Genomic DNA, 18,734 nt, shown 5'->3' with positions numbered 1-18,734 from the left:
TGAGTCTTGCAGGTATTAGCTGTTCAGCTCTGTAGGAAGCATATAACTCACGTTTTTCAAACACAAAGGGGTTGGTTTTATTCCTTGCTTGTGCCAAATAGGTGGAACTGTTGTAAAGCAAGATGGCTGGGTTGTGGGATATTTTTTTCCCCCCATGCATAATTGAGTTGCCCACTGTAGTCAATAAAGGCAAGTATTTCAAGAGAGCGATTTAGGCACTTTGTATTGTAGCAGTTTTTTCTCCTCGTGTAGGCACTCTGAATCTTTTTCCAGGGGTGTCTGCCTCTGTCCACCCACACTTGTGCACAAGTTCAATGCTTGCAGTTAGACTTTGTTGGCTCCGCTCCTTTGTCTTTTAGGAAACTGTGCTACTGGTTATTCCCACAAATTTATACAGCAGAATTTACCAAAGATAAAATTACATGAGTTTTGCTTCTGCAACTCTCTCTTATTCTCCTATTTCATTTATATATCTTTCAAGTTTGATGATTTGCTGAACTGATTCATAGCAAGGTGATGCCACTTCACACTTTTTTTTTTTTTTCCTTTCTCCCCTCTGAAGAAAGTAGTAGTTGTTTCTGCTTTGGAAAAAATGCTGTAATGGTCCCCAGTCATATGGAAGAAGAGCATTTCTATTGTTTTTGTGTTATGGGTCGGAAAGAGAGGATAAGCAGGGTTTTTGTTGATTGTTTGAGATGGAAATGATGGATTAGAGTTACCAAATTGCTTCTGTTAAATAGAAGAATCAGATTTGCCATAGCAGTAATTAGTCTAAAGTGGATATATGTAACGAGACTCTTCAAAGCGTCTTTACAGAAAAAAAGGAAGCTTGTTCCCTACTGATGACGATTATTAATAGAATAGAAATCAATGTGCAGGGAAGGAATTTTTTGGAAAATGCATTATAATAGAACACCTCCCTCTGGTGGTAGACATTACATAGTTTAATCTGCTGTGTCACACACTGAACTGGAAACTTCATGGTGGGGGCTGTCTCTCAGACTGCTCCTGAAGAACTAGTAGAACTTTTTTTTAAAGATAAATGAATTGCATATAGGGTTTCCTGCCATTCTAGCTCTTTGAGCATGATGGGGGAGGGTTGGGCTGCTTGACCCGGTTTATTCTGAGCTTGTCAGTTAATTAAATTTTTCTGCTACCCTCCCTTTTTGCTTCTGGGATCGCTTGCATTTTGCCATTTTTGCTGGGCTGTAAGTATAGGCTCTATGGATGTTTGTGCTTTAAGCAGGTAATCGGAACAGCATGCAGCAGACAGCTAATAGCTTCTAGCAATCATTCAGCTCTTTCTGAAAGTTTATTCATCCTTTAGTTTATTCGTATTTAGCTGTTTGATCTGAGTTTTACATGCTAGTCCTCAGTTAGTTTCCAAAGTAATGCCTGTAATTACTTGTACTTGAAACACAATTAGGCACGCTAACTGGAGGAGAAAGGTTGTTGTTAACTGGTTATCTTGTAGTTTATTAATGACAAGAAACAGATAATTTCTAAGATTTTTCTCTGTAAGCTTTCCAGGGATGGGTTCAATCTGTCAATCTATAGAATACGAGCCCTTGAAGAAGCTATGTAACTGTTATTTCTAGCTCTGTTTAGACATAACAATGAATGCTTGAAAGGGTGCTTTCAAAGCTTCTTGAAAGCATATTTTAGTTCCTTGCGTTTCATGGCCATTGCACTTCAGAAAGTGTAACAAACTAGCTGAATGTGTGAGAATAACATTTTTCATCCTTGTTTTCCTTTCTATTTAGTAAGCATTTTAGGATGACTTTTTTCCTGTTGTTCTTTCAGAGCATAATGAAAACCGCTCTTCTCCCCCGGCTAGCTTCCCAGGTCGAACACTCAAAATAGTTTGGTTTTTTTAGTTTTTGCTTTTTTTGTATGTCATTTATAGAAGAACCTGCGCAACCTTGTAAATCTTCTCTAAGGCTCTAGATGAAAAGAGAAACAGCTGGGGCCTTTCCCTGAGTTGGAGTCCTAATTCTGTGGCTGTGACACTGTTAAACTCGTAGAAACAAAACTTGGAACATGGAGGACTGGCCACAGAATCTGTTTTCATGTGCAGGATCCCAACATTACCAGCATTTAATTAATGTATTGTTCAAGGTTAGCACATAGCTGCTTTGATTTAGAGCTTTATGCTTTGCTAGTAAAGACTTCTGTTTAAGGGATTCCAGATCTGTTGTGCCCAATAACATGCATTTGCAACCCAGAGCTCTGGAACAGCACTGGTGAAAGGCTGGTTTTCTCATCTCCAGTAGCTTTCAAGTGGTAGCACAAGAAGTCAGATCACATCAAATCATAAATCATGGATATAAGAAGCAAAAGGGCCACTTTCTTCTCATGCTTTTTTTTCTTTATTGCACTTTTTCTCTATTTCCATATTAAGACATACACAAGACTGCGTGTTCTAGCCAGTTTCAGCAGCGATCTTCCAGCACTGACAGGCAGAAGGATCACTTCCTCATCATAAGGAATGCTTTAAGTTCTCATGTATTTGCTATATAAAAATAAGTGAATTGAGGAAAAGCGTATTTATCCGCCTTTTCCACTGGGGGGACACGAATGCATCATTCTGAGGAGACTATTCCTTTTCTTTTTCTACACTTCTTTTAATATCAAGAAACCAGAGAAGCATCTGAATATTGAAATAGTCAGCATCTGTAAGAAAAAAACATTTAAAAAATCCATAAGCTTTAGATATGAACTCACTAGATGACTTGTTTTTGCAGACATTTTATACTGATTTCAAATTTTGAGATGTGCTTCAGCTATTTTCTTTGGGATTAATTGGCTAATAATGGAAATGCATGTTGTCATTGACTTGAATTCAACATTTCTACTATCTTCTTCTAGAAGACAATTTTAATAAGTAGGAATAAAAAAAAAAGGTTTTATTAATTTGAAACTTCAGCATGTTTTGTTGCTTACAGAGATGCCTAAGCAATGTTTATTTTATGTAGGCAGTTCTTTGATATCTGCGCATATTCATATTTTTGTTCCTAAAAGACTGGAAAAGAAATCTATGTATTTCAAGCTTGCTGAAAATAAGCAAGAGGTGCTTAAATTGGGGTTGGGTTTCTGAGCCATAGAGTTCCATAGTCAGAATTTAATGTAACACAGTGGTTTGCAACAGCCACATCTGGGAAGAGTTTGCTGCGTTTGGCCTTTTGGATTCATAAATCTAGATCAACTTTCCTTTCCTTGGTCTTTGAACTTGTGCGGTTGTTTTGTTGGCAGGTTGAACACTGTGCTCTCCCGCATTTCTGTGCGATTACAGAATAGGATGGAGGGGATGGTAAGTGGGAGAGCGCAGCTACTCCCGTAAGCTCCTGGACTCCTTTGGGAAGCTGGTGAAATGTGGAGCTTGAAGCTAAGGCGCAAATGAGTTTCCAGTGAGCTTTCTCACTTGTGTGATTAAAATATGGCCTGGGTTTTTTTCATATTATTGTAGATTATCGCAGTCACAAATTGCTAGTATAAACTCCAACCATTACAAAGTTTTTACCCGCACAACTGAGGACTGTCAGACCTGGAGTTTCCACTCCACATTTTTCTCTAGCTACTGCATGTGAAAGGCAGGTATTAATTACAACAAGTAGCATCAGAGTCCAGAAAGGTTGAGAAGAATGGGAAGAAGCTCACCCCTTATACTTCGTCTTGCCATTCATTGCTTTGGTGGTAAAACCTAAATAATGATAAAATACTAAGTCTTCTTCATAGGCACCCATTTCAAAGGGTTGGGTTGGCTGTGGGGAAGTGATGCCGGGAAATGAGAGTGCCTGCTCTCCCTTCTCTTCCGTAATGGTCTTCAGCTCTGCCTCTTGGCTATTTAAAGGAGATTGGGGAAAAAGAGTCTGATAAATGAGTAATTCTGAGGGACGTTTTGAGAGTTTCTGTAATGGTAGTTTTTCAGGCACCTTAACTGGAGTTGAGGGAGATAGAACTGATGAGGGGTTTGTGGCTTAGCACTAGAAAGGTTTAATTTACTGTAGAGGCCTTTTATCCCCTGTGAAAATCCTGGTATTTTATAGTATAGTCAAATATTTGGGAATGCTTAAACTATAAATGTGACTATTATTGACAGAAAATGAGGCAAATGTTCACTTTAATTGGAACCACGTAAATTAGACTGGAGGAATTAATTAAGAAATAATAGACGTGTGTTTTGAAATTGGAGGGTTCTCTCTAGGTATTGGAAAGGGCATGATAAGGTGACTTAAAAGATAGCTCCAGGACAAGAAAAGCTAATTGAAACATTTCTTTTATTAAAACAATGTTAGTTCCTATGTGCCTGGTGAATGAAGGTCCAGAATAAATATAAATGGTAATTAAATTCTATTTCTATCAGTTAATAGTCCCATTTTCAAGATCTCTCATTTATTACAAAAGCACCTCGAGAAGTTCATTTCATTAGTTTATTTCATATGACTCGCTGTTGTTGCAAAGTGCTTGGGTTATGGGTTTATGGATCAGATTATTTTAATCAAAATGAATATTTCTCCCCCTTTCTGTGCATAGGTTTTGATGTATCATCACTCTGAATTTAATTTAAAATGGGGCATTTCTTATTAATTTGTTTTGCTTCATAAAGGGGTACTAGTACTAAAAGAATTCTAGGGGTAGAGATACAGAAGTTTAGGGGAGTGTTTTTTATATGTTGTGTGCTGCTCTTAATCAATTCCGAACTTACACTTTTTGAGTATTTTCTAGAATTTTGTGTTGTCCATTTTTAAATGCTCGTGTTACATGTTTTCCAAGTCGTCTTTGAGAATAAATTCTATAGATCACAGCTGCTTAGATGTATTCCCCAGGTACTTTTTTTTTTTTTTTGAACTCTCCTATATTTATTCTGTTATATCTCAACTGCTGTATTACCCTCAGATCACGTTAAATGATTGCTCTCCTTAAGTGCCAAATGGACCCTTCAAATAGCTGCAACCAATTAGATTTACAGACTCATTCCTTAACCTTATATCAATTTACTTTTCCTGGGTGTTGGGTACTGAAGTTTCTTTTCTTGTTTCTCGCTAGTTGGTCAAATGATTGTCATTGCCATCTTTTGCAGCGGCAGCATGTAAGAGTCCATGGCAAGCTACCCACTCGGTTGGTGTTTTACTAGTAGATGTTTTACTTGGTAGATGTTTACTTGTTTACTACAAGGTGTTTTACTTGGTAGATGTTCTTCCTAATGAGTCCCCACTCTACATCTCATTGAAAAATAAAGTATTTCTTGCGGTCATGATCAAGGAGCGGTCGTGTTGTTTTCCACAATTAATTTAAAGTTCATGCTTCCCCCTTGAATTGAATTATTATTAATATCTTTTGATATGGATTCAAGAATCCATACAGTCTCAATTAGTTGGGTAATAAATTGTCTTAATTTCCTAGTTCCACTGTCAGATGCAGGTGCTATATAGCTATCCCCTCATTGGCTTTAGGTTTTGCAATGTAATAGTACCTTTATATAGTACTTTCTTACCGTACATGCTCTGCAATGCACTACAGTATGAATGCTAACTGCAGACCTGAGGGATTCTGTAACAGGAAATTTCAAGTGGACTGTTAAAATAGTAGTTAACTCTTCGTAGCTTCAGTACTTTGGATCCTGTGATGGCAGGCAAGAATATTTATTCTTTATGTTGGTGAGTTTTATGGAATAAGGAAATTTTAGTTGAAATAATCTAAGTACGCTACTTCATGTAACAAAAGGAAATGTGACACAAGGGTTTTTAAAATGTTATTTACAGGAGGTTTCAGTGACCTTGTTCCTGGTCAGTGTTGAAATAGCTATGGTAAGCAAATTGTTGCTATCAGGCAGAGCAAGAAGTGTTTGCTCTGTGGGGAAGCTGCTGTCAGAGGATACTTTCATAGATGATAATGAAATTCCTTTTTCATCAATTCAGGATGTCACAAGTACTTTAGAAATGGTGGGATCATGTACTGTAAAAATGGCAACTTTTTTCATGGCAGTCGTATGGTGTTGTAAGTCTGATTAATACAGATTCTTCTCACTCTTATACAAAACTGCATTTCTCTTCTTAAAAATGTATCTGCGTATATATTTATTAATGACCTGGATCTTAAGTTGAAGATCATCTGTAATAACGTTATGCTTGTTGTCTTGCTAGCCTTTGTTTATTAGTTACTCATGAATTTTCTTACTAAGTAATCCGCAAAATCTGGTAGTCGAATCTGGGGCTTCCTGTGTGGCTTTGGGGGAGAATCATTTATAGAGCCAGGAGAAAGACGAGCTGTTACAGAATGTCACCTTTAAGCAAGGCGTGTCTTTTTTTGAGAGAAAAACACCTCAAAACACAATGTCATCAGACTTCCTGGAAAAAAAAAAAACCCAACCCAAAAAAACCCCAAAACCCAATCCAAGCCCAAAAAAATACCCCACCAAAAACAAACCCCAAAACTTGATCATGTTAAACATCCCAGTTATTTTACAAATATGATGGTCTTATTATATGACTTGATCCTAATTCCTGAATGATATATAGAGGTAATTGCAGCCATGTTCTCACTGTCTGGTTACCGCCCTTGCACATCCAGCTTTCTTTATTACTTTTTATGTTTATTTTGCCCGTTTTCCAGTGTTTTTACTGCTTACTTGAAAAGAAAATGAAATGTATATGAAAAGCTCAGTATATGCAACATGCAAATCACAATGTTATTTGAAATTCTTACTAATAATGTGCTGCCATTTAAAAAAAATATAGCAATCATGAAGGATAACCGAGCATAAACAACTCATTTCATCTTTTCAGAAATATGAAGAAAAGATGAAAAAGTTGTATTTATTAATAAAACCCCCAAGAGCTGAATAGCTTTCCTGTACCACATGTGCTCACAATTCTAAATAAAGTTCAGTTGTATAGAAAATAATCTTTCTAATATTTTTCCTGGTTTATTAATTCTCCCTGTACTTTATGCTTAACTGTGAAAGTGATGAGCTCTGCTGATAGCTCATACAAGAATATACTGTGATAGTTATTTCCTACTCTCCAGTCTAATTTTCAATTCATCCACCTATTGTTGCTGTTACTATTGTGGATGTATTAAGAAATATATAACTTATATATAAAAGGATATTGTTTATATATTTTAAAATATATTGTTTATATATTTATTAATATGATTTTGTACAGTACTTACCTCTGATTGCGTTTTATGACTTTGGTTGTCGTCTCCTAATACAAATGCTTGTGCAATTTTTATGGTGTATTCCCCTTAGGGCAGGGTCTCGGTGTTTGTTCCGCAAGTGGGATAGTGCATCTTTCTCCCTGTGTGTTATTTAAAAAGAAAAAAAAAAAAAGTATCTTCTCCTCCTAAGTGGAATTTTATTGCCAGTCAGTTATTGGAGCTTTAGATTGCATTCAGATATGTACTTATAGGAAAGGTTTTATCCATTTCACACTAATTTATTATGCAAAATGTAGTTGAATGTGAATGACACATGAAATGCCTTCAGTAAGCTATGAACCAGAAAAGTCCAGTGAAGAGTTCTCAATAAATAAGTAAATTAGGAATGCAATGCTATTCCATGGTCCTGTATGAACAGTTTTTCCAGGTACATGAAGAAAAAAATGAAGTTATGCAATAACTTAAACATTTCACTGTGGCAGTTTCAATGTCATAATATTTGTGTTACTTCCCCGAGAGTACTTTCAAAATGCATTTTCTTCTAAGTGTGGAACTGTTTTCTGGTTAGGGCAGAGTAAGGTAAAAGCTTATTGTGTATGTAGGGCTACTAATGGACTAGTAGACATTTGATGTGACACGCATTAATTTATGCTCTGTGAAAGAACAAGATCCTCTGGTAATAAAAAATGTGCAGATTGAACATTTAATGCAGTGTAAGAAGCAAACACTCTCCAAGTAACTTTTTGGCTAGTTCCCACTGCTAAGTTATGGGAGCTGTAGGACTGAAGAATAGAGAAGGGGTGTAATATTGCCTGTCAACTAAAATAATTACCATAAAGACTCTAATTTTGTCCTGTTAGCATGCTGTTTACTCTGACGCTTCTTGCAACATCCATAATTTATTTGAATGAACCCATTTCTTATTAATGAAAACATGTGTTATAGACCAGCGAATAGAAAGTGTTTGTAACCTTGACCCTTAAAATAAGTCAAAAGGACAGCTTAAACTTAAGACCCTTGGGAGTTTCCTAAATTTTATGATTTCCTATACCATAGCTTGAGTGCAAATGAGAAAAAGCTCCGGCTTATATTAAGTCATTTCATGTAATATTTTGACGTGCCTGTCTTTTTAGAGAAGAAAATGCTATATGACGAGCTGATATTGCTTGTAATTTGCTTTTACATCAAATTTCAACTGATTGTAATCACGGAAGTTACCTATCAGAAGCTGAAGGATTGTTTCCTGCTTAGTTACAGACCCCTTTGAGTTAAGCAAAAGTTGAGGATTTAATATTTACATAGGTATTTTGTTGGATATTGATGGCTAAAGTTAACTAAATACTGGAGTTGGGACTGTCTGGGTTTTTTGTGTCACAGAACTGGGAAAAGGTTGGATGTTCTCAATATTTGTTAGTTCGATCTTGAGGTAACAGGTGAAATGAATGTATCAGGAAGACAGGCTCTTTCTGGTTGCTCACCCACACCTGGTAACAGTAACAGGGCAAATGTATGAAGGAGTTTTGGTCCTGTGCAAAAGACGTGATTTTTGTGTGACACCTCTGGTTTTACGGGTTAGATTCGGAAGCTGTAAAGGTAATGGCTTTCATCATCAATGTTATATTGTGAATACAAATGGACAAAAGATTGTCTTGGAAAACAACTTGTCTTTGGAAGTCTGGAAACAAATCTGGCTTCTTGGCTTTCTTTTAGTCTAAACTATTTGAATTCATTGGATATATATAGAATATGAAAAGTTTGTATCATGTCTATGTATGTCCATAGTCATTGTTTAGTTTATAAAGAAATCCTCACTAACAAAACAAAAATGTCACTCTTAGTGCATGAGAGCCTTACCTGAGAATTTCTGCCCCTGCTCAGGTAGTTGAGATGCTGGGTGCAACCCTTAAACTCAAGAAAGCAGAAGGATTTGGGAGCTAGAATGCTGGCAGTGTTGCTGCTTACAACTAGCAGCTTCTCTTCCATGCAGTAATAGTTTATTGGATGTATTTCGTGTATTTTTTTGATAGATCTTTCCTTTTATTATTCCCCCATGCAGGGAATGGCTAATTTTCACATCTTATTTTGGTGCTGGCTGCATCTTGTAACTAACACCAGGACATCTTGCACTTAAAAAAAAATAAAAAATAAATAAATAAAAAACCCCACAACAAAACAAAAACCAAACAAAAAAACCCCAACCAAAACAAAAAACTCAAACCCACAACCACCACCACCAAAAACAAAACAAAACCAAACAAAAAAAAACACAACCAAAAAAAATCCCGCAAAAAAACCTGCAAACCTAAAGGCAGTGGAGAAAAGGGGACAGTGTTGAGATGAAAAAGAAAACATATTTTCTGAAAAATGGAGAAAGTTTGTTTCCGCTAAACCTGTGTACCAGTTGAAGTTCTGTAAAAAGTTACAAAGTCGCGTTTCATTAACTAGGAAAGATTAGATGGAATTTTGGTCAGTCATTGTGCAATTTGGCTTTGCTAGCATAGTGAAAGTCCCACTAAAAAATGAAGGAAAAAATTAATTTAAGTGAAAGTGGTTTGTACGCATCTCTAGTTAAATAGAAACTTCTGGAAATAATGATTAATGTCTTGCCAACTCTTGTTCTGTTTTTTCCTCATTGAGACTATTAGGAGAGGTCATTCTTCTGTCAACAGAATTACATTCTGATTTTAATCAGGATAAATCCTCCCCTTCAGAACTTGCCAGGATGTTGCCTGTATTGTGTGTGTATTTTTGTTTTGTTTTATTTGTTAAACAGTTAGGGCTTAACTGGATTTATTCAGACACAGCTCTCCTGTAACTGTTGCCAGTTTTTATTGGGCTTGGGGGGAGACGAAGGTGATCTGCAAGTTATTTGTGTTAATGAGTGTCCTGGTTCACCGAAGCCAAAGGCCATTCAGTGATACACAGAAGAAATACAATACAGCTCATCCAGTATGTCATTAGGTATGTGTTTGTACCGGGTAAATACTGGACCACAGATCATAAAGCAACATTTCAGAAATCTGTTGATAATTTAGGCCAAATTTATGATGCAAACTATAGTCACTGCATAGGTTCTGTATTGCTGTTGATACCACATTACAAAGGCAACTGTTAATAACTTGCTGTAGTGTAAATAAGCAGTAGAACTTCAGTTAGAGTTAGTACGTCTCTGGTGCTTGAGATCAGCACTCTCAACGCTTTCCTCCATTGCTCTTGTCTGCAGCGAAAAAGTGGTTAAAAAGGGGAGAGAGGAGACATTCTCGTGTTCCACACAACTGAGGAGGATAAGACTTTTTTGAAAGTTAATTGATTTGCAGCCTGAGTAAAAGTTGGTTCTGAACACGAAGTCCTGGATTCATGAACGCAAAGAGCATTTAACTGCCATGCTGGATTTTGCTGCTGTGTGACAGCTCTGAACTGTTTCGCTAGTCCGCTTCTTGGGAAATGCTGTCACTGAATGACCGTTTTTGACAGCTTTTTATGCTCTCTCTTTGAAGCTGGAGAATTCATCAATAGGTTGCAAAAGTGAATAGTTTTTCAGGGAAAAATAATAAAAAAAACCCACCCTGGTCAATGCGCTCTTAAACTTGCAGCTTTGGGAGACACAGTGTAGCACTAGTACTTAACATACTATCATTAAAGGACTGGAAGGACTTTTATTATACAGACTATTTCGTAAAAATGTTTTACATTTTGTTGTAAATGCCTTTTGTGGATGACACTGAGCTAGTGCGGCCCGAGTAAAGTATTTTCAGCTATGTAGCAGAAAAAATAAAAATAACTGGCTGAGAATTTTTAACTTGCTGAATTTTAATATATTTCTTAGTATCTGTTGCTGTTCTGTAAGTCCACACTTTCTTTTTTAATGCATTTTATAGATTTGTCATGGCATATAGTATTGAGCAGAACCATTATTTTTGCTCTGTTCCCTGAAGGATGGAGTTGCTCCCATTTCTGATGCATGCACACAACACAGCTGTGCTTCTGCCTGCTGCCTTGGATGCAATCTTACATAGAACACTTACAGTCTCTGTAGCCGCCTTGTATTTGCAGGCAACATGTGAGATTTTCATTTATTTTTCTGTACTGGCTATTTATAGCCTGGTGGTTCCCAAAACATCCCCATCTGTGAGCTCCCCTTCCATCAGGACTGTGGCCTCGGTGGAGGTGTGGCTCTAGTTGCAATGGCTGCAGCTGTCTGACTGTGGCTTCGATCCCAAGTGCTTGAAGCTTTCTTCATTGCTTCGAACACACTAATAATATCCAGGAGCCCAACTTGGGTGAAGCTTTGTTGACAAGTAGTGAGGCCTGAGTAGGACATCTTTCTGGGTCCAGTAACTCATCCCTGACAAAAAGCATCCCACTGGTTTTTCAGAGCGGTGTTGTGGAGGTGGATGATTTCCTGTCTGCCGCCTCCTGGCTGAATCTTCCACAGCAGAAGTTTAATTTCTCTGGCAAATCGCTTAAATCCTAAATCAGCATTTAGGGACTGTTTGACTGTAGAGCTTCCTAATCCCAGTGAGTCATGTTGATGACTTGTGTTTCTAAGACATCATCATCTGCAAATATTTATGGACTGCTCTGTTTTCCTCTCTGTCATGACATAGTAATGAGCAACCGATACTGATTTATCTATGTGTTCGCGTAATGAATAAATTCTGCCTTTGTATGTCATTTTTTAGAAAGATGTGTTTAGGGATACCAAGAGGTGGTGCACTTCATCTTCAGCTGTCACTTTACGAGGAAGAGGTGCCTTTGCATTGTGAGAGTAACTGGATGTTAAGCAGACCAAAATCCACTTGGCTGGGAGGGATGTTCCCTGGGGGCATCCAGTGGCAGAGCTGTGCCGGACTGAAATCCAGTAGTGTACCTGGTAGGAACTGAGACTGATTTTGTAATTAATCAGGTATTAGGATTGTGGGTTTGTGAAAGCCCACGAGGGAGGATTTGCATGTAAAAAGGAAATAAGTATTTCACCTCAAACTGAATCTGGTTTGGAGGCAAGGTAAGCCTGAGGATGGCATGCATCGAAGACGTGGAATCTGGACTATCGGGGCAGTTTGGAGACTTAGTGTGACTTGGTGCTTGCTGACCAAAAGGAAAACTTTGAAGCCAAATCATTAGTCTATAGCTTTAATGTATTGTAGTGATTTACTTCCCGTATCTAACTCTATGGTCATAGATCAATGAACGACTTTTAACACCAATGCTGGAGTAAATGAAGGAAAGGCGGGGGGGAGCCCCAACACACAGAGGCACTCCACACACACACCAAACCCCCATCAAATGCGTGATGCAAATCCCTCACCAGCTCCTCCTCACTAACCTGGAACCCTAGCTGTCTACACTGGCTTCACCATAACTGTTACAGGTGGGATTTTGTAAAACAGCAGTGAGAAGTATTGTTTTTAGAGAAGTGTAACATTTTTTTATACTTGTATTACATGACTTAGTTCTTCCCTCATCTGATGTTTACTCCTTTATGGCTTTGCACGTGCTTTGTGTGAACTGTTTTTAAAATGATGCTATGTGCTCTGCACTCATATACACAGTGGTGAGCTTTGGATGCTCTGGAACAGCTGTGGGAAACAAGAACTTTGTGTAGTTCTGAAATTGTTTGTTGTTCTTGAGCAACAAATAACTTTTAAGATACTTTACATCTGAAATAAAAAACTTGAAGGCTGCTTTGTGTTGTCTGAGATACACAAATGATGATACCTCTGGTAGTGTTCTGGGGTTCTTTTTGTTATGCTCAGTTTTTTTGCATAACATCAGGCAATTAGTCTGGGCAAGTGGGATGACGTATGAAATCTTGGTTTTGATAGATTTCCAGAAGAAGCAGCCAGACGATGACTCTACTCCCAGCACAAGCAACAGCCAGTCAGATTTGTACCCTGGAGAAACGAACAGTGACAACAGCAATACCTCTCTAACCACGCAGGCCGCTAACTCCAACCAGCAACTTTTGACAGAACTGAATGTAACTTCACCGAGCAAAGAGGAATGTAAGTGCACAAGTCCTAAGTGACAGCAAAGGAGGCATAAACGTTTTGTTTTCTTCTCAGGCTTATGTTTCACTGACTCCTCTTGGAAGTAAATGGCCTGGCTTTTGGGGCAAAGGGAAAGGTTAAAAGTTACTCACAAAATAGACATTGATGGCTTTAACTGAAGAACAAGTTAAAAGGGGTCACAGGAGTTTCTAACTAACTTTAGAGCTGTTTGAACGGCAGTGTACAATTTAATTACAATTTTGAGGCACTCTCATTTTGAGAAACTTTTTCATGTATTTCTGGTAAATTAATATATATATTCTAGGATAAACACCAATGTCTTGTAATTTTTTCCTTTAAAAGCTTTTGGATTTTAATATTTGCAATTAATAGCACTGACCGTAATGCACGTTTCTCTAGACTGCTGCTTGTTTTACTTGCATAAAACTTAAGTTTCACGTGGTAATCCATCTCTTCTTTCATGACCCATCTTTCTTTTTTATTGAACTCTGTAAGGCAAAAATTCTCCGTGAAGGTAAGCTAAGATGCTAAAGATTAGCAAACACAATGAGATAAAGTCGTCTTTTAAGTTATTCTAAACCTATATATATATGTTCTATGTCTAATATATGGAGTTTTAAAATCTGCATTCTACAACTGAAGCTCAATTGGGTAATTTGTAGTTTCATTTTCCTCCAGCTGTAACTTTTTATTTTGGATGATGGTTGATGGAGAGAATCCTTCTTGAGCTGAGTTTGGTTGTGCCTCTTGGTTGGTAATCAGACATACACGTTACAAGAAAAACATGCTCATTTTTTAGTTAGGGAATCTTACAGAGCTGCTCTGGTTCTTGAACATTGAGGCAACTACTGGAAATAACAATGCTTAAAAAGCATTAACACTAAAAAAATCTTTGATATGCTACACTTGTTTTCAGTTGTGTTAACTGTTTGCATAGAATGGTTTTGCTGAAGTATTTATTCTGTTTACAGGTATGTAGACTTTGCATATATATTATTTTTACTTCCGCAGATTGGCTGTAGGCAAAGCACAAAGTGTCATTTTGGGATTGTGGTAGTTTATTAGACTAACTAAAGTAAAATTTTTAACTTGAATTATTGCTTTGTATCTGTATGTGAGAATATTGTCAGAAATACAGCAGAGTTCAGATGTGAGTGTTCTGATACCAGTTCTTGTAATAAGAGTGAACTTGCCGTGTAACTCTTGTCTCTCCTTCGCATACACAGTTGCTGCTGACCACCCATCATCTCTTCCTTCTGTCCAGCGCTTCTTCAGGGGAAACCTGTAAAAAACAAGGCCTTAACACAACCTTCCTAGACAATTCAGCAAAACATTATGTTTCAGCAGCCCATTTGGGCCTTCACAGGGCAGGGGACTTCAGCGCCTCTGCTGGCGTATTAGCCAGGATCTGCAGTTTGGTGTTACAGGGTGCTTCTCCAGTGCTTACCGTGTCCGGTTTTCTGAAAATTTGTTCAGTTAAGAATTAAATTGGGTTACAACAAAGTGTTTCTGTTGTGGCTGAAGGACTTGGGGGTAAGTGGGAAGGTGATTAGAGGGATGGGAAAGAGGGAAGGAAATTAAATAGTGTCCTTCATCCTGAATTGCTGTAAGCTTGTGAACATATACTGAAGGTGATGGATATTAGACCGCACACCCTGCAGAGCATTTGAAAATATTACCTTTAAAAAAAAATTCTTTATGACATCCTGCTGGGGTGATTTTAAGTGAAATACGGTGGAGAAATTTATTTACAGCTTAAGCTCTCTCTGTCTTCTCTCACATCCCCACTACCTCTTTAATGAAGCTTAATATCATTTGTCAGAAATAATTATACGCAGATGGAGCTTTTCGGATGGATAATGGCCTCAGCATGGAAGATTTTGTCCCGTAATGAAGAATGCCCAAACTTTAAATGTCTGTTTGATTTTAATTTCAGGGTGTCTTTTTTCTGTGCAATATTTATTTATTTTGCACCGAGTTCTATAAAGCATGCACTGCTCTCGTTTCAGCTGTGCTTTTCAAAGATTGGTATTCTGCAGTGCTGTGTGATGACGTACAGCTATGTGCTGGTCTGAATAGAATTGTGGTAATTCACCAGAAATCAATGTATGAGATCATTATGGTAATCCCTATCAAAGCATGGAAAGGTTGGAGTACTTGGGAAGGATTCTCATGGTACGTTCCGCTCCCCTCTCTTCCCTTTTAAGCTTTTGAGAAGAGTCTCGCATCAAGGCATTTGCCGTAGTACTTCAGTCCGTAGGGTAAACAGATTGGACAGAATTGCAGCAAGTCGTTTAGGCAATTAAGAAATTCCATTCATGTTACGACAACTGAAGAGAACCACAGAAATCTCATGTGGTAAGATTCACATTCTGTGTCACAGAAAGCGAAAGGGGTTTTTTTTGTACTTGTTTTTAAGTAGCCATTTCCTTTTTTTTTAATATAGAACGAATGATATAGGGGAAAAGTTCCTTGGACTGGATCTTGCAGGATTTCAGTTTGACAATATGCAAGTATTTCTCCCTTTTTCATTACTATTTTGATTTTCTGTGAGAGTTGCATTTGCATTCCTGAGTGTCTTTTATACACAACCAGGTTGTAGTGACTTTCCATCTCCTGTCACCCTCAGTTCTGAACAATGAACTACCCCAGTGGCTGCTTTGCTGATTAATATCTTTCCCCGAGTTAGATGAAAGGTAGTTTTCAGTCTTATAGTTACAGTCTACAAAAATGTGTTAAAGATTTATGCCCAGAGACAGCAATGCAAACTTCAGGACTTTTTTCCTCCTTCACATGTGTTTTGTTTTTATGAAGTAATACTTACCACTGATTTAAAAAAAATGCTGTTGCTACTTTTGGGGGGAGTGGGGGGAGACATTCTAAGAATTTTTTATTTTATTTTTTTTTTTCTCTCACATATGCTTCTTGAGTTGCCTTTGTCTATACAGAACGTTCAGGTCTCATCAGTTGCAGTACGTTTTCTGAAATAAACTTTTGCAGACAGGGAGTATATTGATACTGGTATAGCTTTACTAAGTCTAAGTATGGATTTTACTGATCTGTTTCTTAGCAGATGGCTAAACCAGTCTAACTCTTGTTCTGCTGCTGCTTTACGTGCAGATAAGTTTCTCTGCTCCAGTTCTTGTATAGTTTTCGTCTGTTCTCATTTTTCCCTTCCATCTACTCTCCTCATTTTGGAGGTCTTAAATGGTAGTTACTTCAGTCTCAGTCACCATATGAGCCGGTTGCTCTGTCAAAGATTTCCTTTTCTTATTGGGTGGGCAGGGTCTTAGTTTATTTTTAACAGACAGGAAAAAAAGGGTTTGACAACGGCCCTCGCTTCTCTCGCTCCCTACCTGCAGCCGCTGGCACCCTTGAAAAAAAAAAAATTAGCTTATTAAGGAAGGTTCTATGTATTTTGGTAAAGAAAAGGTCACACTGCACTTGGAATAATTTTGCTTAGTTTCAGGCCTTTGTTGCTTTCTTTGGGGCTGTCATATTATTTTTCTGTCACTATATGAGTAGACCTAAAGCTGACAATGTGCAGGTTTAAAACTAACTGTGTTGTTATGTGACAGGAGAAATGTCAGCGTGAACAATTCCGACTCTGGCAGCTGGATGAGATTTGATATTTTAGTAGTTCTTAGCTTCAGTTGACACGATTTTATTTTAATTATGTGCTTAACTCTTCCTCGCCTCCTTGAATTAGCAAGAACCACGATTGAAAAAGGACAAAAGGAATATCTGATTTTTCTAGAACAGTTAAATGCTCTACATTTCTACTATGAAGACTTTATAAGAAGATACACAAAGATATGAGATATTGCTGTAAATGTCAAAAAATACCCTGAAGATTTCAGCCTGGAAAGAAGGTGATGTGATCACTGACTACACCTTACCTCTGTGTGTGCTGAATTTTAGATGCCTAGATGTGAATTTTCAGGACTGAATGCCTGTAAATTTTGGCTGTAAATTGTTGTATTCTGTCTAGAGTTTGAACTGTTGCATGTCAAGCTAAGTGTTTAAGACATAATTAGTTTATCTCAAACACTTAAATTTGCAAGACAAGTTTGAAGAATGCTTTAAAATATTGGGGTTTTATTAAGTATTTGCATGCACTGCAAGCACTGAAATACCCCCAGTTATGAAGTTATTTTAGTGAAGTTACGTTACGTACATAAAGTGTACTACATCTGAGACAGAGATGCACCAGGCTTCTCTAAAACATCTTTGGCAGAAAGGTGAGAGACTGGGGTTTTTTCTGCTGCACCTATTGGATGTTTCTACTCTGAATTTCATGGTTTGTTGAAGTGTGACTGTGTAAAAAGCCACATAGGCTATAGTACTAGAAAAGTAATAGTTTTTTTTCTGTGTTTGGAATATAAAAAAAATCTTATGTCAGTTTTTTCAGCACAACCTTATGAAAAATGGATAAACAAGCGCATCCTTTCTTTTCTTTCTTTTTTTGTTGAATGGCCTTCTCTCTGACACTACCAATTTATGACGACTTCACAGTTTTTGCATTTTGCCTGGCTTTGTCAGCAGAGTCAGAGATGACAGCTTTCCTATGTATGCTCTGAAAATACTTCGTATTTTGAATTATTATTGTGTTATCCTTAATTGTGCTTTGTGCCTTTTAAATAAGGATAGTGATTTTTAAGATGACGATTGCTCTTGGATGCTATCCATTGTATAATTTTCTAAATGCCCTGACTTTGAGAATTCAGTTGCTCATTGCAGTAAGAGTTACTTTTGTACATCCTATCTTTTTTTCTAATTCTGGCTTTGGGAAACTTTGTTTTCTGGCTCATCTGTGACTGAAAGTTATGTGCATACCCACTTTTATAAAGTATTAGATGTATAAACAGACCAAGATAGCTGCCTATTTTTGTCTTGCTTGTCATACACGGTTGTGGAAAATAATTTGCTTTGTTGCTAACATGATTTATTCTGATACTGATTTGTAGGTTTTTCTCTGATCCAAAAGAATAGAGTAACTGTTAAACGTATGCTGAGCTACAAAACTACCTGACCCACATGATTTAATATTGCAATTAAACTTGTACCCAAACCTAACTGAGAAAACTGCAGCTAGGTGATGGTGATGATGAATAATCCTAATTTTCCTTATCAGATCATGAGATTGTCATGTGTTCTTTCTTCTTATACTCAATTTTGTGTGTCTTGTATCAGAGCATGAAGGAGCACCTTCTGGGTGGGTTTTGATATTATAGTCATCTTTGGATTTCTATGCCACAGAATAAGAATTAGCTATTTTCTTAGGCTTTTTCTTTTACTAAGTTAGATAATAGGATGAGGTATTTTACATCTTAAGGGATTTTTTTTTTTAACGTTGTTTTCATTAGACGCTATGTATAAATAGTACCTTTTGGTACCGCTTTTAATGTTAAAATTAACAGTAATACAGTTTTTCATTTGTATTATCATCAAACCTGGATTTTCTTGGATAATCATCACAAAATACTTTTTTTTTTTTTTTTTTTTTTGGTGTCGATGCAAACACTTTTTCTCTGGGGATTTGCAAGAATGCTTTCAAATATA

General features: G+C 37.2%; 1 protein-coding gene across 3 annotated transcripts in view; it reads left to right on the top strand.

Moving 5' to 3' along the window:
- ZFAND3 (zinc finger AN1-type containing 3) overlaps window positions 1–18,734 on the top strand; it is a 150,042-nt gene that overhangs the window by 80,696 nt on the left and 50,612 nt on the right. For all 3 annotated transcript variants that reach the window (XM_074579724.1, XM_074579725.1, XM_074579727.1), the window contains one exon: window positions 12,987–13,166. In XM_074579724.1, the coding sequence (XP_074435825.1) occupies window positions 12,987–13,166 (180 nt within the window). The remainder of the gene's footprint in view (window positions 1–12,986; window positions 13,167–18,734) is intronic.

This window comes from Larus michahellis, chromosome 3 (genome assembly GCF_964199755.1).
Source record: "Larus michahellis chromosome 3, bLarMic1.1, whole genome shotgun sequence".
Taxonomy (NCBI): domain Eukaryota; kingdom Metazoa; phylum Chordata; class Aves; order Charadriiformes; family Laridae; genus Larus; species Larus michahellis.
Note: the sequence above shows the minus strand (reverse complement) of the source record. Positions and strands in the feature narration are given on the sequence as shown.